This window comes from Lolium perenne, chromosome 4, assembly GCF_019359855.2.
Source record: "Lolium perenne isolate Kyuss_39 chromosome 4, Kyuss_2.0, whole genome shotgun sequence".
NCBI classification, from domain to species: domain Eukaryota; kingdom Viridiplantae; phylum Streptophyta; class Magnoliopsida; order Poales; family Poaceae; genus Lolium; species Lolium perenne.
In genome coordinates this window covers 402,085,182-402,112,008 of record NC_067247.2, presented here as the reverse complement: position 1 = coordinate 402,112,008, position 26,827 = coordinate 402,085,182, and the positions used below count along the sequence as shown (strand labels likewise).

General features: G+C 45.2%; 1 protein-coding gene and 1 pseudogene across 1 annotated transcript; one reads left to right on the top strand and one right to left on the bottom strand.

Moving 5' to 3' along the window:
* Positions 1–1,460: 1,460 nt before the first annotated feature.
* LOC127323593 (BEL1-like homeodomain protein 7) lies at positions 1,461–2,021 on the top strand (annotated as a pseudogene).
* Positions 2,022–2,646: 625 nt separating this feature from the next.
* Positions 2,647–9,830, bottom strand: LOC127323586 (tRNA(His) guanylyltransferase 2-like). Its single transcript, XM_071819592.1, has 16 exons — positions 9,546–9,830; positions 9,092–9,239; positions 8,325–8,456; positions 8,085–8,129; positions 7,791–7,960; positions 7,419–7,504; positions 7,217–7,324; positions 6,692–6,818; positions 6,494–6,623; positions 6,267–6,398; positions 5,928–5,972; positions 5,675–5,844; positions 5,307–5,392; positions 5,103–5,210; positions 4,631–4,752; positions 2,647–2,870 (listed from the first exon to the last, which is right to left on the bottom strand). The coding sequence occupies exons 2-16, from the start codon at positions 9,196–9,198 to the stop codon at positions 2,867–2,869; spliced, it is 1,572 nt and encodes a 523-aa protein (XP_071675693.1). The 5' UTR covers positions 9,199–9,239; positions 9,546–9,830; the 3' UTR covers positions 2,647–2,866.
* Between the last annotated feature and the right edge of the window lie 16,997 nt (positions 9,831–26,827).

Sequence of the window (26,827 nt, the reverse complement as noted above, 5' to 3'; positions counted from 1 at the left end):
TTTAATAGTTTGTATTTTTTATTGTAATAACTGGTGTTTTTTGTTGCAAATAAATCTACAACAAAATAAATTGCTGGTTAAACACTTTTTTATTGCCGCAAGTACTTTTTTTTGCAATCGTTTGTGTTTTTGTAGTAATAATTGGTATTTTTTGTTGCAAATAAATCTACAAAAAAAAATTGTTGGTTAAACATCTTTTTTTTAATATGGCAAACACATGATTTTTTTTATTGTAGCCGTTTACGATTTTTGTTTAAATAGCTGGTGATTTTTGTTGCAAATCAAATTGTACAAAAAAAATGTTATTTAATCAGTTTTTTATTAGTGCGAACAAATGGTTTTTTCGAAATAGTTTGCCAATTTTGTTAAAATTGTTGAATAATTGTTTAATTGTGCTGTACCGCCACAGTGTACTAGATTAGCTTACTTTTGGAGGAGAAATAGTCAGCCCATGGTCTGCTCCACCCACGTGACCACCAGCGACCACCACCCCGCATGCAGCTGCGGAAAAGTGAGATGACGACTCGCGGTCCGTGGACCCACTCGTGTCGCAGCGCAGCGCATGGAAAGCGACATGAGGAAAGAGAGACTGAATTGTTGAGCGTGCAATCGGAATCGAACGGCCCAGCGTGATCTGGCACACCGATCAGTCGACCGACGCGTAGCACGCGCCTTGCCTTTCTAATAAAAGGAATGTGCATATATTATAGTTTTAGAGTTCTTCATCAAGTTTTGTTAAGAGAAGATTTGATGTGTGCAGTTTGTTCTAGTAACAAGTATATCTTGATTTTTTGTTGTTGTTAGTTTTCATATTTAACAAGCATGTCTTGATGGAACCAAATAATCCTTCAGCTTGCGGTGAGTGGTTGATTCTCTCTACCTTGTTTCATTGGTCTTGAATGACTGACCGCCAGTCTGAATTTGTTCGTCCCTTTTGTAACTTTCTGAATGAATTTGCAGTTATTGCATGCTCGATTCTTATCAAATTTCTGCCTAATTTAGTACAGAGTTGAAACATAGGTTGTCTTAATCATCTTTTCTTGGCACCAACTATGTGAAGTCATATGCCACCTAATCAAATTTGAGTACTGCTATGTGAATTCACGAGCAAAGCTAAAATAATCTTCTGGATTTCTGATGTGCTGATACTTTTCAGTCCTCTTACTTCTTCCCAGTTCGAAGACTGAAGACCGAAACTGAACCTATCCAGGTCGACAATACCCTTCTGATGACAGAGTGCATTTGCTTTTGAAGAGGAGGATGGCCACGTTCCACTCTACCTCCAGTCCTCCACTACTGATCAGAGGGGCCTTGCCGGTGGTGAGGGTGGCGACATGTCATTCCACCACCACCGCTACATGACCAACCCGTTCTGAGGCGCATCGACCATCGACCGGGACTGATAGTCTGGTGCCGCTCATGGGAGACGACGGCGGTTCGGTGGCTCAGCGTAGTCATCAATGCAGTCAGTGTCGCTCTACCAGTACGATCGTCCAGGCGGCATGGGAGATGCTGCATCCCCATTGATAAGCCCGAACCCCAGTCGGCAATGGCGGTGAGCAGGAACTCGCCGGGCAACTTTTACGTACAGAACTCCAGGTTTCTTAAGGTGGTGTGTGAGGTACTAGACGAGGTGGTCAGTTTGCGCGACGCTATCAAGAAGGGGAGACGGGAAGGACGACACATCGGACGACGGTGCGTGCATCAAAGTCGATGGTCTCAACGACGAGGAGCATGAAGGCGCCGCCGAGCTGCCGACGGAGAGGCGGAACCTCCAGAGCAAGGTGACGGCGTTAATGGCTACGCTGGACCAGGTCGACAGTAGGTACTGGCACTACCACCAGGAGATGCAGATGGTTGTGTCATCGTTTGGTGGCCGGCACCGGCGCGGCGAGGCCGTACACGGCGCTGGCCGTGCAGACCATCTCCCGGCACTTCCGGTCGCTGTCGGACGCCATCGGCGCGCGCAGGTGCAGTCGGTGCGGCGGAGCCTCTGCGAGTCACGATATCTCCGGCGATGAGGGAGCTATCCGGCATTGATCAAGAGATGTGTTTGTAATTAATTTATGCAAAATGATTTTAAATTATATGCCAGTTTGATGAATTTGGAATTGAGCCTGTGAAGAACTTGTGAATTGCATGTGAAAATCATTTTGGTTTTACTTATGTAGAATTTCCCAATGCAAATGGCTTGAGACTGCAGTGTCAAACCAAACACGGTTATGTAACCTGATACCTTTACTGCCACGAACCAAATTTTTTTTGCAAATGGTCCGTTGCTCCACTGATCCCACCGTAATCTCATTACATTTCCGTTATCAGTCCGTGAACCAAACACGTCCTGCATGTTTTAATTCTCCGGGGACTATATTTAGCAGGTCGACCGAAAAGACTTGGAATATTTATTTAGACAAGTTAGGATTTTGTGTTTAGTGGTTTCGTATTTTGTGTTTAGTCGTTTCACTCGAGTACTTTTACTTTTTATCACTCAATATATCTTACTTTATTGATGCTTTGCCATCTGATCTACTAATTTCATTGTAAGACTACAAGACACAAATACATATTTTGTGAAATATCGATGTAGTTTTGCGCCTACACTTCCATGAGGCAGAAATAAGAGTAAGCAGCTACGCAAGTGCACAATGATAAAAGAAACCTGAATTTAATCACTGTTACAACTTATCCAGTAAAAGTTCAGAGTTTGAAGGCATCTGTCAAGTTAGAAGTACAGTTCAGGCGGGATAGGCCGAGCTATAAGTCTAGTAGTACAGAATTATAAGAGGCCATAAATCCAGGACGCAACTCCGCAAGCACTTCTTCGACGATAAACAAACTTGGATCTTCTCATCTTCTGCTATTGCTTTCATCTGCACATGAAAGGAACTATTACATTACATAGTTGCCAAGCTGCCAATTTGAATGGTTAGGCAGGGTCACCTTCTCATTATCAAGGGAAAAATAAATTAAGAAAGGAAAAGAAATGGGCACTGGTCAATGCATGCAGAGGAAAACAACAAGTAATGGTGGTGAACAGTCAACATTCCAGCAATCCTCTTGAACCAATTGAGTTTACATTAAAAAGATCTAACAGACATGGTAAAACCGATACTAAAGATAAGATCCTAAGAAGCCAACAAGTCACCTAGATGAATCAATTTCCTACTGAGACAGAGTATAGAGCAACCAAGAAAGGCACATCACCTCTCAGGTCATCTAATCATCCCAGATGTAATACATACCTCATTAAACATAACCAAGGCTTTAACAATCAATCTGCTCAACCAATAATGCTGAAATACACAAAATAAAAATGGTGGGTGGCAATCGATCTGCTCAACCAATCATGCTTTAGCATCAAGAAACCAGTATGAACTCCATGTGTTCTTTCGCCTAACCAGGCTTTAGGGTCATCTGTACCTCCAAATATTGGGCAACACATCAATGGATCTTAACACGGAGTTGAAGCCAGACCAAGAACTGATGTTAAGCCAGCATGTACATTTTACGGATACGTCTTGCAGAAATTAGCATGTGTTCAGTCATATCAGCTTTTTTCAAACGAATCTAATGTCAGTTTGAGTACTGCTGTCACGCAATGTGAAGCCTAAGTAGTTGAAAATATAAACCAAACCGTAAAAAACTCAACCATCAGTGGCACGACCTATAAAAGTCGAACTGAGCAAGATCATTAGAATGATCAGCGGGCTGAAATCAGCTGAGTGGTGGCAGCTGCTCGGAGAAACAACAGACCAAATATTCAGACTTGTTTTTAGCACAAATACTACATATTGAGAAGCTACATGAAACCACAGTGAAAAATAATATGTAAATGGATGGTTCCACACCTTCCATGCTGGCATGCTTAATCGATTCTACACGAGATCAACAAGAAACCAGCCAAACCACAGTACATATGAACAAATGGTTGCGCACCATACATTCAAACAGAAGCACTGGCAAGCTAACTTGATCACAACTATTGTGCATGAAAAATTATTGGCTATTTTGTATATATACAAGAATCAACAAGAAACCAAGCTAAATCATAGTGCATATGAACAGATGGTTGCACACTAGCACTGCTTGATCATATCTACGGTTCATGGCAAATAATCAAATTTACCCCTTGAGATGGGCAACTTATATGGGCAATGTGGTGGTGAATTAGAAACGCATGGTCCACTTGAATTGTTTTCAATAGTTTGAATTCACATTTAATCAAAGTATCTCAGCAGTGATATGCCATTACTCTGTCCATTTTCAGCACCAACTGCAGCTACAATAACATACATGCAAAAACAAATTCGCTTCCCTGAGCAACACCACCAAATTTGAACCTAAGAATCTGGCAACATAACCAAATTACTACTAGTGGCACACTAGAAGTAATTTAATGGTTGCTGACATGGGCTGATAGTTTGGCAGAAACAAGGAGAGTTTTGACTTAACCCACGCACTCGGACATCTACGAGTACAAGTTAACAAGTTTTATCAGCATGTTACCTATATGGAATTATTGTAAACATCAAGTTTTTTGTCTAGCAATAATTATATTGACTACTATTTCTCATGGGAAGAGATCAACTTGTTATTAGTTAAAATCTAGCAACTAAATAGCAATCATCACCTGTTGAAAACATAAGGGTGCTTTCTCCAAAAGTCTGGCCCCATGTCTACGTGGGCCACCGCCACATCCCACCGCTCTCTTGTAACATCTCCATTGGCTTCCACCTCTGCAAATTCTCCCACCTGCACCCATTTGCACTGTAAGTTGTTAACAGAGAAACTGGACATACCGTGAGAATCATCCTCTACTCAAATGCAAACACAAGTAAATAAATAAAGACTTCTGCTCAACAGCAGTATCCAGGCATCTCTCAGATGCAGTTCTTTGTAGACGACATGGAATTGTTACAAACTACGGATAATGAGCGAATGCGAGAGTATATTTTTCAGTTATAGTTACTGTAAAGTTACTTTGATCGTTTCGTGAATTTTAAATCTTTCTTCTTAAGTATCTAAACTGTCACTTTCTTAAGATAATGGCAGCACAAACAACATTATTGTTGAAAATAATTCTTGGATGATGGACAAAAAACCTTTTGACGGTAAGCACATGAACCCTTTCGAAACATAGCCGGTTCATTGTTGTAGTTCATTTGAAATCGTTGAAAAAGTAACTCGTTCTTGTCCTTTGGTAATGTGTCCTTCAGAGAATACTAAAGAGTTAGAGATTGCACATAACTAAAGAATTAATAAGAATAATGAAAATTTATTTTAAATCCTAAATGATGAAAGAAGACCTTCAGTATCTCCTTAGCTTTGTTTTCACCTTCTCCAGATTTCACTAACATCCAAAAGCATGTATTGTATTGATTTCTGTTGTGACCTGCAAATTAGCATGTACAACGAGTCAGCTCATTTTCTTATGATTTGTTCTAACTATGAGAAGAGTCAAACCCTTGGAGCAGGACATCTTCAAAAAAAATGAAGATACATTGAATGGTAAGTATTCAACACAGCATATAGGTTATATTGACACCAAAATTAATGCACTCATACTGCCGCAGATGAACACATGAATTCAGATATAACATACTGTACTACCATCAACAAATTCATAAATATTTCCGATTAGTTAAAGATATGGCCTTTTAGGAGGATTACTCACATTCTGATTGCCTCCGGAACAAATAATCACAAACGGTTGTTGGTTTTGGGCAACAGAGAACTTCTGCTTTGTAGTGTGGTGGCTGCACTAAGGGTATACTGGGGAAATATTCTTCCCACTTCATAATGTAAAAGGAAGTGAAACATGATGAACATGAAGAAATGATTGAACTGCAAAAGAAGTTGCATATTTTATCAAAGGCTTGACCGGATGAAATGCATGTACTATAGGAATTCATAAATCTAGTAACTACCTCTCCTCTCTCTTGTACAATTCAGTGTTCTCCTGGAACACAAAGCTGCAACAATAACAAATAATTAAAAATGATCATTTGCAACAAATGTTCAGGTTTGCCATCCAACAACATAAGAAATCCTGTCTAAACTGAAGTGTGCCACATTTAAGCTTCGCTGACCAGTTCACTTACAACTTCAACATGATCCCTTATATTGCCAATATATTCAATTTAAATTACTATTATTGATGAGAAGAGGCAAAATTGTGCTATGCGGAAACACATATTTTTGTTTTATCTGTCCTTTTTGCAGTCTTCTCCATGCAAACACAGCTATTCGGAAAGGGTATATCATACCTGTACTCGTTGTTAAAACCATAGCCAAAGATAATATCAGGAAATTGCTCCATCATCAGTGAAGCAGAAGCGTTCATCAATCTTAAAGCGGTCTCATCATTTGGCTTGTCAAATGAATGGATCAGTGAGAATCTGGGGGAAAAAATCTCCATGTTGATAAGACGATATAATTATCTAAATGGTATTCCCGCATGTGTTTAAATAAATAGGAAATTAGGAGTCCTCACTGATCAAATTGGCAGGCGCTAATACGAACAATGGTCCAATTGGAACATGGAGACCTAGGGATGTTAACAAACTTCTTCACATACTCGTATCCATATTTTTCTTTCCCCCAAAGATACTGGCAGTCTGATGCTGTATATATACAAAGTTGATAAGAGTTGGACCGAAAGCATACCTAAAACTAGAATGATTCAACTGACCTTTTCCAAGAATGTATTGATGTTTTTCCCAAAACTCGGGACCTATGATATCAAAATTTGACACTATAGTTGCCTGACGGGTTCTTTTTATGGGATTCCCATAGTCGTCTGTTTTCACCTTCGTGACCTGTAATATGTATAACTTTTTTAGTATTCAAAGTGCACCTAACTGGGTTAGTAGAATTGAAACTAAATGTTGAAAAGAATATGTCCAAAAAATAACATTAGTCAACAATCAGGCCCACATAACCTTTGATCAATATAACCTAAGAAAATGGCAGCTAAGAAGTTTCAAATATACATATAAAGTATAGCAAGAACTTTTACATATAACATCTGGTATCAAGAAAATAAGTCAGAAATGATACAAATATCTCTAAACACAAAATATGACTAAAAATAAACATGGTCACTGGTATACATCCTGCAAACAATAATTTTGCAAGAACAATAATTAAAAATACCTCACTGAGAGTAAGCAAGAACATTAATAATGATGAACATATGAATGCTTGATAGCATTACCTTATCTCGATAAACACTGGATCCTTTCCGAAACATAGCCGATTCATCATTATAGTTGATTTGAAACTGTTGCAAAAGCAACTTGTTCTTATCCTTAGAAGATGTTCCCTAAAAGAAAAATAGACGGTTCACAAAAAAAAAGGAAAAATGATTCATAAAAATGCTACAAATGACAAGTATAGCCCTAGATAATTAAGATGACCTTCAATGCTTGATATGCCTCATTTTTGGTTTTTCCGGACTGTATCAACATCCAGAAGCATGTATTGTACTGATTATTTATATGACCTGAAAAATATACAAAAAAAATCAAATATGTTAATCTTCAACCATTAAATCAAATAGAAAACTAAGTAGCCAAGCAACCGGTCAAAGAAATCTCATTGAAGCAACACATAGATACACTATATTTATTATATTTAGTTAATGTTGTTGAAGCTGTATATTTTAAATAAAGGGTAATAACATACACAACATAATTCTACTGTCAAGAACACCAACACACATAAGTGCACAATATAATTATCTTATTATTTATACAACAAAAAAATCGATTTTAGTTCAAGAAGCTTACAATCCACTTGTCTCCATGCCAAATAATCACGAACAGTCTTCATATTTGGATAGCATACAACTCGCGCATCAAAGTATGGAGGTTCCTTCAAATCATTATTAGGAAAGAAATCTTTCCACTTCATCATGTATACAGATGTGAAGTAAGAAACACATGAAGAGAGAATTTTGCTGCATATATTGGTAGAGAAGTCAATAACATGATGAGATCTTATAACTGAATTGTTAAAATATATTTAGGTATGGCAGTATTTTAGAATACCAAGTGAATAAGTGAACAAATCAAATGACGTACCTTTCTCGCCTTTTATATAATTCTGTTTCTTCTCTAAAGACAAAACTGCAAAACAAACAAAAATACAAGAAGCAGAGATTATTATGGAAATAATGAACAAAATGTTCAAAAAAAAAGGAAAAAATGGAGCTCGTGCAATTCAAAACTGAGTCTCCACAACAGCATTTGCATATACCTTTTTATGACAAATCAAATCTACAAACAATTTTATAATTTAACTTTGATAAGAAGATATTATACCTGTACTCATCGCTAACACCATAAGCAAACACTATGTCATTGTATTTCTTGAGCATAGAAGTGGCACAGGCGTTCATCAATCCTAAAGCGCTCTCGTCATTTGGTTTCTCAAAGGCATGCAACTCCGAGAATCTACAAAAATAAAACTGAAATTAGTGGATACCGAAAAGAACAACAAATATAAACTATAGCTAAATACCAGTGTGTTGCAACGGGACAACACATGTAACTTTGTAGATATGGGCTAAATCGCATAACCACAAAAGAATAAGGATGTTCAATGTCCGTCTCCACTGCGGTTCCCTACAAGGAGTAACTACCGTGGTCGACGCCGGCTAGGAAGCTCATGTGCCCCTGTGGTGAGGCACTAACCAACGAAAAATATGGAGGATGTAGAGCGGTAGAGTGCTCCTCCACGATGCGAGAGGCCATGTTTGCATGTTTCCCATATTTGAAGCAACAGTTATCGCTATATTTGAATAATAAAATTTTCTTTCCATTTTTCGACATGTTAATCCTTACAAAAAGACAATGGTACAGACGAGCTGAGATGGCCAGATGGTTGATGCAATTGCTTAACCACTAGTAACCATGTCAGTGTATAGATAGGAAGTGAGCAGAATAAAACTAGATCAATCAGTTAACGGTTATTAATTATCCCATATTAGAGAAAGCAACAATCACTCAATATGCGTGTGGAAAACCGAAAAAACACGGATATACATTATTTATGTATTATCCGTTTAAGAGAAATAGATGAAATATACCGGTGGAAGTGGCAACCATCGATGCGGACGACGATCCAGTTGGAGGCCGGGAGCTGGCGATTGAACTCGAACTCCCTCTTCACATACTCATACTTGCTATTGGCCATCCGCAGACACCACAAGCACCACAAGACACCTGTTCTTGGATCTACAGATACAGAGAATCATAGCAAATGATCGGTTTAGATATTAGCACTTAGTGAAATCTGCATTAGATGTTTACCATTAGGATTGTCAGATTTGTAAACATGCTAACTGCCTCAGTAACATTCCAAAGATGGGATTATGAGAAATATTTTTGTTTCCAAATTATTACTAGTAAACACGGAAAAAACAGTGTGTTGACACTACTTATCAACAATAAGGCGTTGCAATTTGACATGTAGACGTACTGTACTAGCACCATACATAGGTTTGTCGACTGAAGCTGCAGTAGCTTAGTAAAAACCCAGACCTGTTACTGATCTGTGGTCTAGCCGGGGCAGTGGAGGCCCGCGGACGGTCTAGAGCACTTGGAATCCGGAGCCAATGTCCGTGGGCCGTGGCGGTTACGAACCGAGGGTCTTCGATCGATCGATTCAGAGATAGAGGGAACAGGCAAGAGGGGGCCAGGAACCCTAGCTTTCTGGGAACAGGTCGAGGCGCGCCAAGTGGCGGCGGGGCTGGTCGGAGCGGAGCGAGTGGCGGCGTGCCTGCCTGGATAGGGCGAAGAAACCCTAGAAAGCTTGCTCGGGCGCGGGGACCTCTTTCTTTTTTTATTATGCTGAACGGGTGCGGGCCGGAAAGCCAGCTCGGTTGCGGGAACTTGGGCCGTGCGTGGCCGATGGGCCCACTTCGGTGCTGCACCCTCTCAATGCCTGACCATGGGCAGCCCGGCCTGGGCTTGCACATCGGGCCGGGCTCAGGTCGGAATTTCGGGCCCGACAGTCGGGTCGGGCCGAGCTCGGGCTTGCAGAAAATGTGTTTTTGGCCGTGGCCGGGTCAGGCTTTTTTGGGCTCGTGCCTAATTTTTGTGGCCCGACAGTCGGGCCGGGCTAGTTTTGGCCAGGTATTCCTACGTTAGGCCAAGTCAATCCCACATTTAACGTTAAGTGGGTCTAATAGCATCTCTAGCTGATCTCTTAAAAGGGCAACCTTAAAACACGTATAAGGTGCCCCCGTAAACTCATTTTTAAGGGGAAAATGAGACTGACAGGACAAATATTGTAAACTCGAACTGTAAAAAGAAATATTCCATTTTATGTGATCTGCTCCGGCCGAAGCCACGACATACCTTGAAACTAATAATTTTTGACCTATGACAATTTAGCAACGCTAAACATTCCTATCACACACTAGTTAATACAATATACGACAATCTAGAACCACCGCGGAGTTGGCAACGGTACTGTCGGTGTTTCGTAACCGGCTAAGTAAATTCTATGTAGGTAGAGCTTGTAACCATGATCGGATGGGTTAACAGCCTCAAGCACACAAGAATGTATACATGTTCGGGCCCGGGATCGTCTCCGCTAAAGACCCTACTCCTGTTGGTGTCAATTGTATTCCGGCGTGTGAGGCGCTCAAGGTACGAGATGATGCGGGCTGGCGGTTCAGCCGGCTGGGTATATGGTGGATTCTCCGGTGGAGAAGGTGTGTGGTGTGTGTTTTTGTGGGTGTGTGTGAATGAATCGATATCTCCCCGCCGGAGAGATAGGGTACCCTTATATAGGGCGCATTGCCGCCTTTATAGATGCGGCCAAGTAATGCTACAAGCCCGGGTACAAGCTATGATGGGACAGAAGTTATGCTAGGTTTGTTGTAGCTGATCTTAGAGAGTTAGATCCGTAAGGGGGGGTGTCATCGCTAGCCATGCTGGTTGCCAGTAATGACTTTGAGGACCGATGACGCTATCCTGCCATGATTGTTCGGGACAAGACTACTCTGGCGGGGGTCCCCTTCTTTGGTACCCGAAGGTGCCGGGGAATGTATTGTGGTCTTGCCAGCCGGTCCTCCTCCTAGGTCGGTGGGCGGAAGGAGGAGTCGGCTAGTGACTTGGCGCGGGTTGTTGCCCGCTAACGCCTTAGCCGGTGGTCTTGTAGATTTTACCTTCGCGGGATATCGGGTTCCCACTATTCCATCAGGTACGCCACGAACAATCACTCCGCGAGAAGTCATTCCAATATGCAATTTTTTTAGTTTCCCAGCGTTGCCGAGTCTCTTCATCCAAAGTACCTCCATTGTAGAACATGATCTTGACCTGCAATCTCAAGAGATGTATCCTCATCCGGCAGAGCTGCATTCCCCGAGCATTCAATTCTTGGTCTATATCAATAGCATACAATCTTTGGTCCATCCAATCCTTCATCATCGGCTCTTATATATCCATTGCTTCTTCCAAAGAAAGAGACACAATCGGATCCTCTACTCCCTCTACTTACTCATCATATATCTCTGATGCTTCTTTCAGACTACACAACGTAAAATGAAAAATATTCAAAAATAGAAACAAATTGCCACACAATTTTTTTGCTAGAGGAGAAAAATGACATGTCAATTTCTTCCTCGAGGGAATAGGCGGGATGCGCGATGCCGTACCGCCGGAGGCGTGGGGGGCGGGGCGCCATACCAGATGGGACGTGTGATGATGTACTAGGCGAGAGCCGTGGGAGCGTAGTTCCGGGCGGTGGGAGGCGTGGCAGTCCCCGACCCGGCGGGGGCAGTGGCGGAAAGGCCCGACTCGACGGCGGGAGGCATGGACCCGGCGGGGGGAGTGGCGGAAGGCCCCAACTCGGCGGCCAGAGGCGTGAACCGGTGGGGGGAGTGCTGGGAGGCCCCAACCAGCCGACGGGAGAGGCAGCAGTCCCCGACCAAGCGGCGGGAGGCGGAGAAGGCCCCGACCGGGCGGAACCTTTGGGCTACGGGATTACGAACCCCATGGGACGACCCGGCGGCACGGGGAGGATGGACGGCACGAGGGCTAGGAGATCAGCAGCGACATCATAGGCGGCGGCGCGGGAGGGAAAGAGGGCGCGTTGAAATGTCCCTCCCGCCAAACATTTCGTGGATCTAAAAGAAACCTACAAATCAGAGGTCAAAACCTTGTATATAAAGATTTTTGTCCCCCGTTGTCGTGGGGTCTCCACGGCATATCCCATGCTTTAGGGGCTAGGGTTTCATAAAGGAAAATGAGCGTTGGTGGACTACTCGGCTTGACAGGACTCGGGGCACGATTTATCCAGGTTTAGGGCCCTTACTAGAAGGTAACACCCCTACTCCTGCATGTCTGTTTTATTCGGCGAGTTGATCTCGGTTACAAGAGCTGCGGCGCAGAGATTGGATCTGGCGCAAGTGAGTCTGGCGTATGTTCTCTAGGGTTTGCTATGACCCCCTCCCAGCCTTTATATAGGAGGCTGGGTCTTAGGAGTTTGTACATGAGTAGGACTCGACTAAGAGTCGTTAACTTAGCCTAGTCTTGCCTTGCAGGGTACTCCTTTCCGAGTTAGTCTTCTGTCCGCACCCGCAGTGGGCTTAAGCTTCATTGTCCTGATGGGCCGCCTAAAGGACCCACAGATGGGCTGCACCCGATACACCAATCGTGGGGGTCCATCTAGCATCCCCACGTCAGTAGCCCCCGAGTGCCTGGTTGAGTCGAAGACTCGATCAGGGACTCATCCTGAACAGTTATTCGAGTCCGTCTTGAGTACCTGAAAAGAGAGGTATGCCAACTCGGAAGTTCATCGAGTCAAGAGTGAGCTGGCAGCGAGCAGCTATATCAGAGTCGAGGGAAATGACTGAGTAGGCTTGGCGCACTCGGCAGTTCGAGGCCAATTAATCTCACTCGGGAGAAAACACCACTAGCCTTCTCAGGTTTCGAGTCCCCGGGCTCGAGCCTAGAAACACCTGGGGTAGCTCGACTCGTGCCGCAGAGGCCTTACCGAGTCAAACTCCAGTTTTCAGTAAATTTTACCCAATGCGTCCGTTAGGATTTTCATCATGCCGCGGGCACGGAAAAAACTAGGTAGCGCAGCAGTGGTGCGACTCCCAGACCGGCGGACTCGATCCGCGGGTCTTACCTTCACGTTATGAACGTGGCATCCAGACTTATCACGCGGCTGACGCGATCCAGGAACAGAGGTGTTTGACACACTGCTACCCGAGTCCCGGGTACAGGCCACCGAGGAATGTTTCGACTCGTGGGGCTTTCCCTCAGCGTCGGACTCGAAGGGTAGTGAACAAGAGGAGTCGAAAAAGTTGTGAGTATCAACTGACTCGAGAGATATTTTTCCTTACCTGCATCATCGATGACGTCACAGCGCACCATGCCACCACACCTTGTCAGGTGATCGGACGCGACGGAGGTCCCTGTCTGTCAGAGGTGACGGAGGCGTGTGGTCAGTTGACTGAACTTGACCGTTCAGTACACGAGAATCGAGGGGTCCGGAGTAATGGCCTCCTCAATTTTTGCGCGTAGTGGAGAAGGTGGTGGCGCGCCGGTTCGCCTCTGCACGCCACGTGTATGCTTTGGATGGCAGCGTGGACTACCAGTGAAGATCTGACGGCTCAAAATTGTCGAGTCCGTGTATAAGTAACAGTTCACCGTGGACGGTAAAAGCCTTCTCTTCCTCCTCGCGCCCGCATCCTCTCTCTCCCAGCGCACCCTGCCATTACTCTGCCCCCAAGCTTCCCGCTCCTCCAACCATGGTGAAGGGAAAGAAGCCCGGGTTTAAGCTGGCGGCTGCTGACTCCGACGCGCCAAAGAAGAGGTCAGGGACTTGGCTGAAGTCCAACATCCCCGCAAAGACATTCCAGAGCATGGAGAGGGAAGGACTCATCCCACCAGAGAATGCCAAGGCTTGGCGGCGCCCAGGGAAGGAAACGATGCCGGCCCCACACGCGAACGAGCGCGTGGCCTTCGTCGACCACATCTCCAGAGGTCTCTCCTTCCCTCTTCACCCTTTTGTTCTCGCGGTGCTAGCAGCGTACGGCATCCAGCTGCACGATCTGCCGCCCAACAGCGTCCAGCACCTCGCATGCTTCATTGTGCTATGCGAGTGCTTCCTAGATGTCGCTCCGCACTGGGCGCTATGGAAGCGAATCTTCGTCGTGAAGCCCAGCCAAGCAAGACCAAGCTCCACGAAGTCGACGGCTGCAACCTCCAGGTTAACCCGCAAGTCGACTACCTGGAGATGAAGTTCTCCCAGTCTGTCCAAGGCTGGAGGAGTCGCTGGTTCTACGTCAAGGACGAGGCGAGTGCTGACGGAGAGCCACTGGTCAAGATGGGCGTGCAGGTGATTCATCGGAAATCTTGGAGGAACGAGCTAACCGCGGAGGAGAAAAGGCAAACCGACGGCCTGATGGATCAAATTGCTACCCTCCGTGGGAAAGAGCTAACCGGCGTCCATCTTGCGTCCACCTTCCTCAAGCATCGCATCCAGCCTCTTCAGGCCCGAGTCCACAGCATGTGGGCTTACTCGGGTGCCTCACACCCCACTCGAGTTCGAAACGAAGAACTTTCGACTAATGAACTTGAGGATAATGTTCGGGCGATCACAAAGATCAGGGCGGACGACTCTTGCGAAGCCACCCCTCCAATTGCTCCCTTCGGGGCGGGTAACGCGCCAACGAAGGTAAACTTTTCTTGTCTCTGACTTGTCTCCGATTTCTTCGTCCCTCTTAGAGTAACATTATTTGCAACTCGCCATTTCTTGCTTCTTCATCTCCAGAACCAGGGACTCGCTCCCAGTGAGCCGCCTGCTCCTGGTAGCATGCAGTTGGCTGAGGGCTTAGAGCCATATGTCGAGTCGGACACAGAACTCGACCCTTCTGTGGAGATGCAGGAGGACAGTGATGATGATGAGACAGCCACCGCCAACACTTCAACACTGCCTCACAAACGCTCCCGTAGTGAGGATCTTGACACGGAGGCCACTTCAAAGGATTCCGCCGCTCCGGAGCAGTCTACCTCCCAGCTGTTGGAGAATCCCATCAACGCGACTCCTTTGGCCTTCAAGCCTCCCAACTATGGAGGTGGCGCCAGTATCCCACTCATGAAACCGCCTGTCGCCAAGAAGCCTAAGCGCTTCTTTGGCCTTCGCACGACGCCAATCGACATCCCCGATGACGAGTAAGTTTCTTCCACTTCAATAGTTGCTTTTTATGTCTCCCGACTGACTCATAGAGCCTCCTTTTCAGTGAGCCCGCAGAGAAGGCCAAGACTTCACCATTCAAGGAGGGGAAGTTGATACGTCTCAAACGTATCTATAATTTTGATGCTCCATGCTTGTTTTATGTCAATTGCTCCATGTTTTCTCTACACTTTGTAGCATTTTTATGCATTTTCCGGGACTAACCTATTGACAAGATGCCATAGTGCCAGTTCCTGTTTTCTGCTGTTTTTGTATTTCAGAAAAGTTGTTCTGGAAATATTCTCGGAATTGGACGAAACGAAGCACAAAGTCCCTATTTTTCCAACACGTACACGGAGTCCGAAGGAGACCAGGAGGGGGCAAGGGGGCTGGCCACACCATGTGGCGGCACGACCCCCCTTGTCCGCACCACCAGGTGGTGTGGGCCCCCTGGCTGCCCACCGACATCGCCCTTCTGCCTATTTATTCCGTTCCTCGGGAAAATCCTAAATACCCGAGCCTCCATCCACGAAAAGTTCCGTATCCGCCGCCGTCGTCAACCCTAGTTCGGGAGGGTTCTGAAGCTCTTCCTGGCACCCTGCCGGAGAGGGGAATCATCACCGGAGGGATCTTCATCACCATGCCTTCCTCCGGAGTGATGCGTGAGTAGTTCATCCTTGGACTACGGGTCCATAGCAGTAGCTAGATGGTTGTCTTCTCCAATTTTGTGCCATCATGGTTAGATCTTGTGAGCTGCCTAACATGATCAAGATCATCTTATTGTAATGCTACATGTTGTGTTTGCTGGGATCCGATGAATATTGAGTACTATGTCAAGTTGATTATCAATCCATCATATATGTTATTTGTGATCTTGCATGCTCTCCGTTGCTAGTAGATGCTTTGGCCAAGTAGATGCTTGTAACTCCAAGAGGAAGTATTTATGCTCGATAGTTGGGTTCATGCCTCTAGTAATCTGGGAGAGTGACAATAACTTCTAAGATTGTAGATGTGCTGCTGCCACTAGGGATTAAACAACAATGCTTTGTTCAAGGATAATTGTGCTGTTTACATTATGCACTTTACTTAATGCAATAATCTGTTGCTTGCAACTTAATACCCAAGGTTTGCTCGGATGACACTCTGAGGGTGGATTATTAGTCATAGATGCAGTTGGATGACGGTCTATGTATTTTGACGTAATGCCCGCATGAATATCATAGTAATCTTCGTGTCATGTATATGCATCACGGTGCATTCTTTATTTGTCAATTGCCCAGCTGTAATTTGTTCACCCAGCATGTTATTTATCTGTTATGGAGAGACACCACTAGTGAACTGTGGACCCCGATCCATTCTTTAATACTGATAATACAAACAACTGCAAATCCATGTTCTCTTTCATTCACTGCAAACAAACATCGTTCTCCACACTATACATCTAATCCTTTGTTTTCAGCAAGACAGGTGAGATTGACAACCTCACTGTTTCGTTGGGGCAAAATAGCTTGGTTGTGTTGTGTGTAGGTTCCACGTTCGTTGTTGACACCGGTAGTGCGCCCTGCCAACGTCAACCACCTACACCTTCAGAAGTGATTTCTTCCTCCTACTGGTCCGATTAAACCTTGGTTTCTTTCTGAGGGAAAATCTTGCTGCTGTACTCATCATACCTTCCTCTTGGGATCTCCCAACGAACGTGTGTGTCCACACGCCATCAGAAGTCGACAACCATCCCAGAGACTGAGTCGACTCCAGTTGAAGAGGCGAATCTTCTCACGAGAAAGGCCACGGACTCGGGGAGGGCAGCGGACTCGCCGGTCATCCAGACTGTCGCGGGACAACCTTCAGCAGCTGCTCCTGAGGTTACCCAAGCAGTCCACGCATCTACCTCGGGGAACTCGCCAAATATCCCGAACCATGTAAGTTTCTTCGACTAGACTTCTTCGACTGAACTTCTTTGACTGGGCTTCTTCGACTGAACTTCTTTGACTGGGCTTCTCCGATTGAACTTCTTCTTCTGTTTATCGGGTGCGCGACCAACGCTCCCGATGGGAGTAGCCCCCGAGTCTATGTTTGGCTGCATGCAGTCGGGCATAGACTCAAATCTGCTTCCTCTAACTTGGTGATTTTCCTTGTTTAGCCTTTCATCCAGAGCCTTGCCAACTTGGGTCTCCAGTTTATCAATACGGAGACAGAGCGAGACCAGCTGCGCTCCCAACCGAGCACAGCCAAAGGTATTCACTACAAACAAAGTTGCCTTCCGGGACGGACTTAAAACGTCCCGTAAGGGCCATTTTTCGTGGCTAATGACTCTCTGGGACGATACGGAGTGCATGGCGGATATCGCGTGCTGTATGGCTTGGCCATGTTTTTTTCAATCCGTGGCGAAAGGGGGGTCTTCAGCCATGAAAAAGGGCACCATCCCGCATGGGTTTCGGGGGGCCGTTGACTGCTGACGTCATACCGTCTGCCACGTGGCAAACGCCGTTAACTCGCCGGTACCGCCATTAACAGCCTCAACAACCGTGGTAGAAGACAGGCCCATACAAGGCCTGCCACAGGTTAAGTGGGCCGGCCCAACTAAGGCCCATTGGACTTTAACCAGGCCGGCCCACTTCAGGACCTCGAGGACTTAACGGGCCGGGCCGGTGAATGTATAGCAGGGCCACATTGGCCAGATGGGCTGGCCCATCTTAGACCCATCAGGCTCTAGACGGCCCGGCCCACTTAAGGCCCAACGGGCTTTTGGCGGGCTGGCCCACTTCACAACCTAGACGCCTTCATGGGCCTGGCCTTGCATGGCCCACCGGTGGCCTGCTACATGTAAACGGGCCGGCCATCTACGACCTACTAGGCGTTAGCAGGCCGGCCCATGTAGGCCCACTAAGCCAAAATGGGCCGGCCCATATATAGCCTGCTAGATATAAATGGGCTGGCCCATCTATAGCCTACTGCATGTTAGCAGGCCGGCCCATAAAGGCCCACAAGCCTGGCCCAACTAAACCATGGATGTCAATGGGCCAGCCTTTTACAAGCCCAGTTGATATTAATGGGCCGGCCTGCCAGAGCCCGTTAGCCTTAACGGGCTGACCTTTCTAAGCCCGTTAGAACTTTTGGGCCGGCCCACATAGTTTTAACAAGGCCTTTAAACCTTAATGGGCCGGCCTTTATTTTTTTTGTTTTGGCCCTTTCATGTTTGGAGCCCATTCGTGTTTCCCGGTTTAGCGGGCCGGACGAGCCTATTAACCGCCAGTTGTTGTCACGCCTTAGCATTGTCTACCGAGTTGGCTCAGGATAAGCAGCAACGTGTGAATATTACGAACAAGAAATAATGCGCAAACGATCCATACAAACTAAATAAATATTACATCAGCTGCCAAGCTTTGAAAAAATATTACAGAACCGCGAGAAATTGAACGATAGTTAAAACTTGTTCCATGGGACGGAGGGAGCAATAGACTTGTATCATCGAGATCAACTTGATGGACGAACAGATCCAGCGATCTTATATGCAGTTGGTGCGCCAGGTATGTCTGAAACTAAGACAAAACAAGTCAGGGGAGCAAGCAAGGCAAACACACTACAATGTTGATTAACAAAGAATTTGGAATTCATCGTTTTCACGATATAACAGGAACAATTTAATGTGGACAGATAGTCTACCAAAATACGGCTAGTATAAGTTGGGTGACTTCATAACTGCCATGAACAACATAATAGTAGGCAGTTCCTTACGTAACAATGAATGAGGCATGTAGAAGGTATAATAATGGCAACATTTATAGAGCAGGGGATGCATACTAAATGTTCAGCTTTAGAAAAAAGATGATTTCAGACAAAAAAACCAATGAAACAACATGTCCTTACTACCGATAGCTTGTTCATTTCAATGTTTTAATCATAGGAAAGCTCAGATGAAGCAAAGGACAAACAAGCAACTGAACTATTGTGTTTGTTTGCCTGATACATACTACCTTTATATTAAAAAGAGCAACTAAACAATGCGTGACTGATATACTAACAGGTCATTCTCGAGAAGTAGGTGGAGGCCGGCAAAAGTAACACGTTATGCACCCTACAACTATTGCATCTCAAAGTGCCGAAGGTGGCATTTTCTAATCAACGGCTAAAGCAGAAAATGCATCAAAGAATTAAAACAAGTGAACCATTATTGTTCTAATCAGGTACAGCAGCTACCTAGGAAATGGATGAAGCAACTAAAGATTACGTGTCTCATGTTAACTACTTATCATTACTGCATGTGCCCAACAAACAAGCAACAACTACATCCTTCCTCTTCGGTCATCTCAGATAGTGCCTCAGATAAACAAGCGACTGAACCAAGAACATCGCACTAAAATCAAGGGACTTACGCTCGAACTTTGTAGAGTCTCACTCTTTGGAAGATTCGTCGAAGAAGTCCACTTCATGCTTGCTCATCGCATCTGCAAAACGTGACAGCAAGTCATGAACACAAACAGGTTCCCCCAAAATTAAGCAAGAACTTGCAGGTAGCAATAGAAATGCGGCAGTAGAAGAGATGGGTGTGCTTCGTTATATGATTCGTAGACTTGTGCACGGCGGCGTCGGTGAAGCAGATCCGATTCTAGCAAGGCAGAGCCGGTGAAAGCGGTTCAGGTGCAATTGGTGAGCTAGATCCGGCGCGGAGGACGAAGGCGTCGGCAAGCGGCTCCGGTGGGGTGGACGAGAACGCAGCTGAAGCGGCTCCGGAAAAGAGCGTTGGATGAGTGTATGGTTTCGAGGTTCGGCGGGGATATTCTGGGGCGATGGACTACGGCGCCGGTTGAGGAGGATTTGGTCTAGAGGTGCGTCGGGTAGGCCGCCGGAGAAATGCGGCGGCGATGTTCTGTTACGGTGGTCGTGGAGGTGAAAGAGAGGGGCTTGGGAAGTTACGGTGGCTGGTCGTGGAAGTGAGACTGAGGGGATTGGATTTTTTTCCGGAGGGTTTCCGGCGCTATATATGTAGTGAAGGGAAAAATGACGAGAAAAAACCCCCCATACAGCGACTTACAGATGGCCATACGAGGGTAGAAGAGGAATTTGGAGCGTGTTAAATATTTGAAATTGGTAGGCGGGAGTTTTGCCGCTGGTATGAGATTTATAATTTGGCTACGCTCTAAGTATATTAATACAAAAAAATTGAGACTGTTCTAGAACTACCTCTGTACAAGAATTCAATTTTCCAGGGTCACATCATGTCATCATCACAAAGTTAGTCGGTTTCCATGACAATACTAAAAAATGTGAGACCGTTCAGTACCTCTCGTCAAGAATTCAATGCCGAGGGTCACATCACTAAAAGATTGTCGGTCACCATGATCTTATCTCAAAATCCAATTCAAAAACGCGTCTGAAATATCTGGGGTTTGGCGGGAGGTTTTGCCGCCCGACTGAGATTTTGAATTTGGTTCTAGTCCAAGTAATATATAATAAGGCAGACTGACGTTCAGTACCTATCGTCAAGAATTCAATGCCGAGGGTCACATCACTAAAAGATTGTCGGTCACCATGATCTTATCTCAAAATCCAATTCAAAAACGCGTCTGAAATATCTGGGGTTTGGCGGGAGGTTTTGCCGCCGGACTGAGATTTTGAATTTGGTTCTAGTCCAAGTAATATATATAATATATAATAAGGCAGACCGGTCGAGTACCTCTGTTCAGGAATCTAAGACCTAAGGTCACATCATGTCATCATCACAACAAAAGAGAAGATAGATGTACTATGAAATTTTGATAATATAAACGTTGTATTATGATTTTTTTTTGCGGGTACTATGAAGTATTTTGGGTTTAATTAGCAGGAGGTTCATGGCGGAGGGTCACATCACAAAAGATAGTCGGTTACTATGATATATCTCCAAAATTCTCAATTCAAAAACGCCTCGACATATTTTAGGTTTGGCGGATTTTTATCCCTCGACAAAGATAAAGAAACTTACATTTAACTTAAGTTTGTAAAGAAACTGTAGAACACTTCAACTTTATTAGATTCATCACACGTGCATACTACCACTTACTGACCAAACTCTAACAAAAAATCTATATCTCTTATAAAGCAAAACCCCACTAGAGGATCATTTAATTTGTCTATCTCAACATGCAGCCTAGCCACATCACCAAAATAATTGCTCATGTTTTGCTTTTCTAAATGTTAGGAAAAACTTTTCATATTAGTTACTTTTGACTTAAGATAGTATATGCATTCCTTTATGGAATGGAGGTACTCCCTCCATGTATAAATGAATGTCTCAACTTTTCTAGATACGGAATTTTTTTCGAAATGGGAGCAAACGACCCAGCCTCTCCATCACGGCCTTTCTTTTATGGCATAGTACCAAAATATTCAAAGTTTTGCATTACGGATCAGATAAGGTTGAGATACAGTAGAATCCAGAAACTATCTAGTATTTCTAATCCTATTAATGTGGCCGCAATACAGTAGCCTGGAAAAAGAAGTCCTGAGCAACATTCAGTAGCAGGTTGCATCTTGTAACCATATTCTCCCGATGAGATCCTCCGGGAGTAGGAAAATACATACTAGTACAACATATCAAAAAACGAGTACATATACAACCATATCTGGACAAAGTTGAGAAATTCATTTATACATGGAGGAAATAGTACATAGATGCAGGATCACATACACAGTCGCATCACAGCGCATTCAACAGTCAAAACTCTAGTCAAAGCAATTACGCCAAAAGATGAAGCCGGAGAAGAATGAAGAGGTCGACGGACATCAAGAGTCGGAAGATGAAAGACGTTGGATAAGGTTTGTGTGGTGCATCTAGGTTATGTTGGGGTCAAATCAGGCCGGACGTAGCTCATTACACACGCTTCAACTCCTCCACTTGCTGCTTCAACTTGATACACTCACATTCCTTGTCGCGGATCATCTTCACTAGCAGCTTCAACTTACATGGCTTGGCGCGGAGCTCCTCCACTTCCTCCTTCAACTTATTACACTCAAGATGAGCAATTGTGTACTCTGTCTCCGCCTCTCGTACTTTCGTGTGTGTTAACATATAATGGTGTGCATAGCACGTAACCTGATGCTTGTAGCGGCGGATTTCATCCTCAATTTTGGCCATGAACTCGACCACTTCCGCGGAAAATTTGTCCATTGCTTTCTGCATGGAAAACTCATCGGTAATGAAACATGAAGTGCAGAATTGAAAAGAAAGACAAATAAAACATTGGATTACAATGCATACATTGTTAATTCGCAAGATGGCTAAAAAGTCACGGCCCAATATCTCCCTGAAACTCTCCCTCGCTTCCTGCATGGCAAACTATACGTCAGTAACGAAGAATGCATGCAATGAGGCAATGAGGAGAAAGAAACAAAAAAATGGACAGTTCCTACGTTTTTTATTCGATTGATAGCAACTGTGAGGTCCACAGAAAGCGACGGAGAACGGGTTCTTGGAAGATAAAAGCTTCGAAGTTCAGCGGGTAGGGGAGGAACGAACACGGCGGCCCAACACGGGCATGCGGCCAATGGATGTTCATCTCTCGAAGACTGAGCTTGCACCTGCACGCTACATCTCTCGATTGTGGTAGGAACTGCGACGCCGGAACCGACAGCCCTAGATGAAAGACGGTTAAATAGTTGGATCTGTCAACTAGGAGGCACATAAACTACGGCATGGCGATGGAATCATACCCGGACGGCGCTTGGTGCCCACCATTCATGGAAGACGGGCACACGATTGCTGGCTGATTCTCTCTCCCAGACTGCATGTGCATCGGCAGTTTGGATTCCTCAGCTGGGGTAGGAAGGCGGGTGGGGGCGAAAGAGCTAAACAAGCAAGAGAGACGGTCAAATCGTAAGATCCTCCAGCCAGGACCAAGGAGGCAATGAAACTACGGAATGGCGATGGAAATATACCTGGGCGGCGCTTCGTACCCACCATCAAAGATCCGAGACGGGCACATGAGCATTTTATGGCCCTCTCCGCAGGCTGAGCTTGCTCCAGCAAGCTGGATGTCTTAACTGGGGTAGTAAGGGCTACGCTGAAAAGGCCGGCGCTGGAAGAAAGAAAGTAAGATAGTTGTATCCGTGTGGCTAGAGACAACGCACAAGCACATGGAGATGGAAACCTACCTGGACGATCCTTGTACGGGGAGTTCTGTATCCTCTTCCAAGGGCTGGTGCTCACTCGACGGCGGAGCTTGCAGGTCTTCTTTCATCTGAACTTCAGTCTCAAAGACATTCATCTTCTTCTTCTTATTCTTCTTCTTATCCTTCTTCTTGTTCTTCTTCTTCATCTTAGACCGCATGTCCATCCCAGGATACATCGGTGGAGGGACGAGCGGGAGGTTGGAGAAGGGTCTTTGGGGAGGCGCGGGTGGGGAGAACGGAAGAAAGTGAGACTAGAACGAAGAAGTGAATGGTATGGGTGTCATGGGCATACCCTTCGGGTACCCATTATTAGTATACCCGGCTCGGCCCATTAATGGAGAAGGCCCAAGAAGGCAACCCGAAGGAGTAGTCGACTAGGACTCTTGTAACCCTAGCCTGGTTGCTCATATAAAACCAGGCAGGGGCGCACCCGAGGAAGAAGGAAGAATAGGCAATATAGCAAGATAGACAAGATAGAGAGATAGAATTCCGCCTACGGTGGCCCCCTGTAAACATACTTGTGATCATATACTGGATTGCTAGCAGCACGTAGGGATCCTCCACCGAGGGGACCCGAAGCTGGGTATATCGTGTGCCCAATCTCGTTCCCGGAATCTCCATCGTCGCTCTTTTCCGAAACCCAAGTCTACAATCCGTAGGCATTGGCGAGGTAATCCCTTGTCAATTGGCGCCGTCTGTGGGGATAAAGCGGCGACTGGATTCTATCATCCGGGCGGATCCGTCGACTTCGTCATCAACAACTCGGCGACAAGCGTGGGCAATGCACTCGACAAAGATCGGATCAGGCTTTCCCACATGCAGCGTAGCCCATCGCGGATACTCATGGCCACGTGGTAGCATGCTTCGAGTCCAGGAGCAAAACCAAGAAGTACTACTCCACGTGGAGGAGATGCTACACGAAGAAAATCGTGTTGGCCCAGGCTAGTAACAAGACCGGATCGGAACCTTCGTAACACAACAAGAGAGCTGATGGATTTTTTTTATGTGCTCAATCTCATCTCCTTTCTTTCTCCCGTTAAGTACCTCTTCAATTATTATTGTATCACTTCTAATGCTTTGCGTGTTGCCTCTTCCTACGTATCACTACCTGAGGAGTCTGTTCATAAAAGTGGGATTAGAAGTCATCGGCCACTCACCAGTGCATACCAGCCAGCGCGTCCGCGTCGCGAATTCGCAATCCGACACAAGGATCATCAGGTGCTATTTTCCAATTAATTACTATTTACAACATTTATTTGGCCAAATATATTTTCAGTTCGTGCTATTATCTGCGCGCGAATTTGCGCACTATAATATAACTGCAGATTGAAACAAAGCTTCGACTACTCAGCTCGGACGACCGCGCCCGCCGTCGCGCACTCATCATACTCGGGGGCTCGCCTGTCGCGGACTCGACACACTCGGGTGTTCACCCGTCGCGGATCCGCCACATCGATTGCGTCCTCTTCATCGACTGCGTCCACCGCATCGACTACATCCGGCCAGGCGCCGCGCGACTACATCGACTGTGTCCGCTGCACGACCTGCTTCAGCGACGACTCCGTCGCACCCGATAAAAAAGCTAAGTGTTCCTCTTCCAAGAGTCAATTATTATTTACTTTCGCCACACCCGAATACTCGGGGATGCGCCATTACATCGTTACCACAAATACACTCGATTACTCGGTGAATTTATTTTCGTCGGCTTAGTGGATTCTTCGATTCTGGATATATCTTCCCCGACTTAGTGGATTTATTTTCTTCGGCTCAGTGAATTTATCTTCTTCGGCTCAGTGGATTTATCTTCTTCAGCTTAGTGGATTTATATCTCTAGTTCAGTGGGTTCATCCATATGGTTATCATTGATTTCTTCTTATACTACCCGATGTACTTCCGGGTGAGTGGGTTCATCTTATAAGGCTATCATTGGTTTCCTCTAAACACAATACTACCTGATACTTTCCGGGTCAATGGATTCATCTTCTATGGTTATTACTGGATTTATTTTCTTCGGCGGATTCATCTTCAATATATGCTTCATATTTAATGGCGTAATCTTCAGTGGATTCATCTCAAATACTTCATTCTGGATTCATCTTCAATGCTTTATCTCTCATGGCGTAATCTTCAATGGCTTAATATTCAAATAGCTTCAGCTTCAATGGGGTCGACAATTTCATCGAATTCTCTAGCGGAAGTAAAAAATGAACAGAAGATATCGCAACTTGCGTCGTGATCCAGGCGTCTGTGCTCATGATTCTCTAGGCGAAACAAAAAACAGGGTCACGTATCCATGGAGCCAACACTCGGGGGCTCGACAACGACTTTGCCCCTGAGCGTAGCTACAACATAATATTCCAAGCGACCACTACTTCGACGCAACGTTCTCAGCAGCACTTGGGGGCTCGGCTATTTCTTCATTAACAATTTGGCGGCATCCATTTTCGCTATTTGGTGGTTTCTACTTCGGCTCGACTTCTTCGCTGCATTCGAAGACTTCATCGACTTAGCCGCATGACCTGCTTCCGCGTCGACTCCGTCGTACCCAATAAGCTAAGTGTTCCTTTAATTTGCACAAAGTTGATTATCATTTACTTTTGCCGCACCCGACACTCGGGGGCTGCACTCTATAAACTCACCCTGCATGTCAGGTCGACAAAAGAAAAACTGCGCCTACGAAAAAATACTTCAGGAAGCACCCGATGAAAATTTTCCTTCAAAAAGAGAAGTCGATAAAAAAGAAGGAGATGGAAAAATCTTCGTGTCCACTGAAAAAAATAGAGATGGGTAAATCTTCGAATCCGCAGACTCGTCATTTATTCCAATCGCATAATCGATGAAAAAAAAAATACTTCAAGGAAGTCGACGAAAAAATTCTTCAAAGAAAGAAGACGACAAAATAGAAACGGAAAAATCTTCGAGTCCACAGACTCGTCATTTATTCCTATCAAGAGCGATGATCATGTACACGACGAGTCGAGAAAAAAAAAGAGAGATGGAAAAATCTTCGGGTTTATTGACTCGTCATTTATTACCATCGGAAGCACCGGCGGCGTCACTCCCGACGAAAATACAGAAGAACCCGATAAATTCGGCTACTGCATCACGCCCGACGACAATATAGAAAAGCCCGACAAAATGGGTCATTACATCAGCCGAACAAGGCGCTAGACAATATATTCTTGGAGCGCGTCCGCCGCGGTAAAAACTCCGAATGCCGTGACTCGTAAAAAGGTCACGAAGGTAAGACCCCAGGATCCGTCCTGTGTGGCGTGGCATCGCACCCGAATGCGCTCTCCCACTCTATCCACATCAACAGATGTGAAGAAAAATCCCGGTGGACGCGCTGTGGATCCGATAATTTTGCTGGAATTCAGTTTCGGTAAGTCCTAAAGCGGCACGTTCTGAATTATGCCAGTATCCCGAATTTGTGTCCGGGGACATGAGTTTAAAGTAGGTTTATCCGGATTTGCCACTAGAG

Coding starts and splice junctions, on each gene's coding strand:
- LOC127323586 (XM_071819592.1), bottom strand. CDS start 9,198: ATGGCCAATAGCAAGTATGAGTATGTGAAGAGGGAGTTCGAGTTCAAT. Junction 8,130..8,324: donor GGTGTTAGCGATGAGTACAG/GTATAATATCTT, acceptor TTTGTTTTGCAG/TTTTGTCTTTAGAGAAGAAA. Junction 5,845..5,927: donor TTGTACAAGAGAGAGGAGAG/GTAGTTACTAGA, acceptor CTTCTTTTGCAG/TTCAATCATTTCTTCATGTT.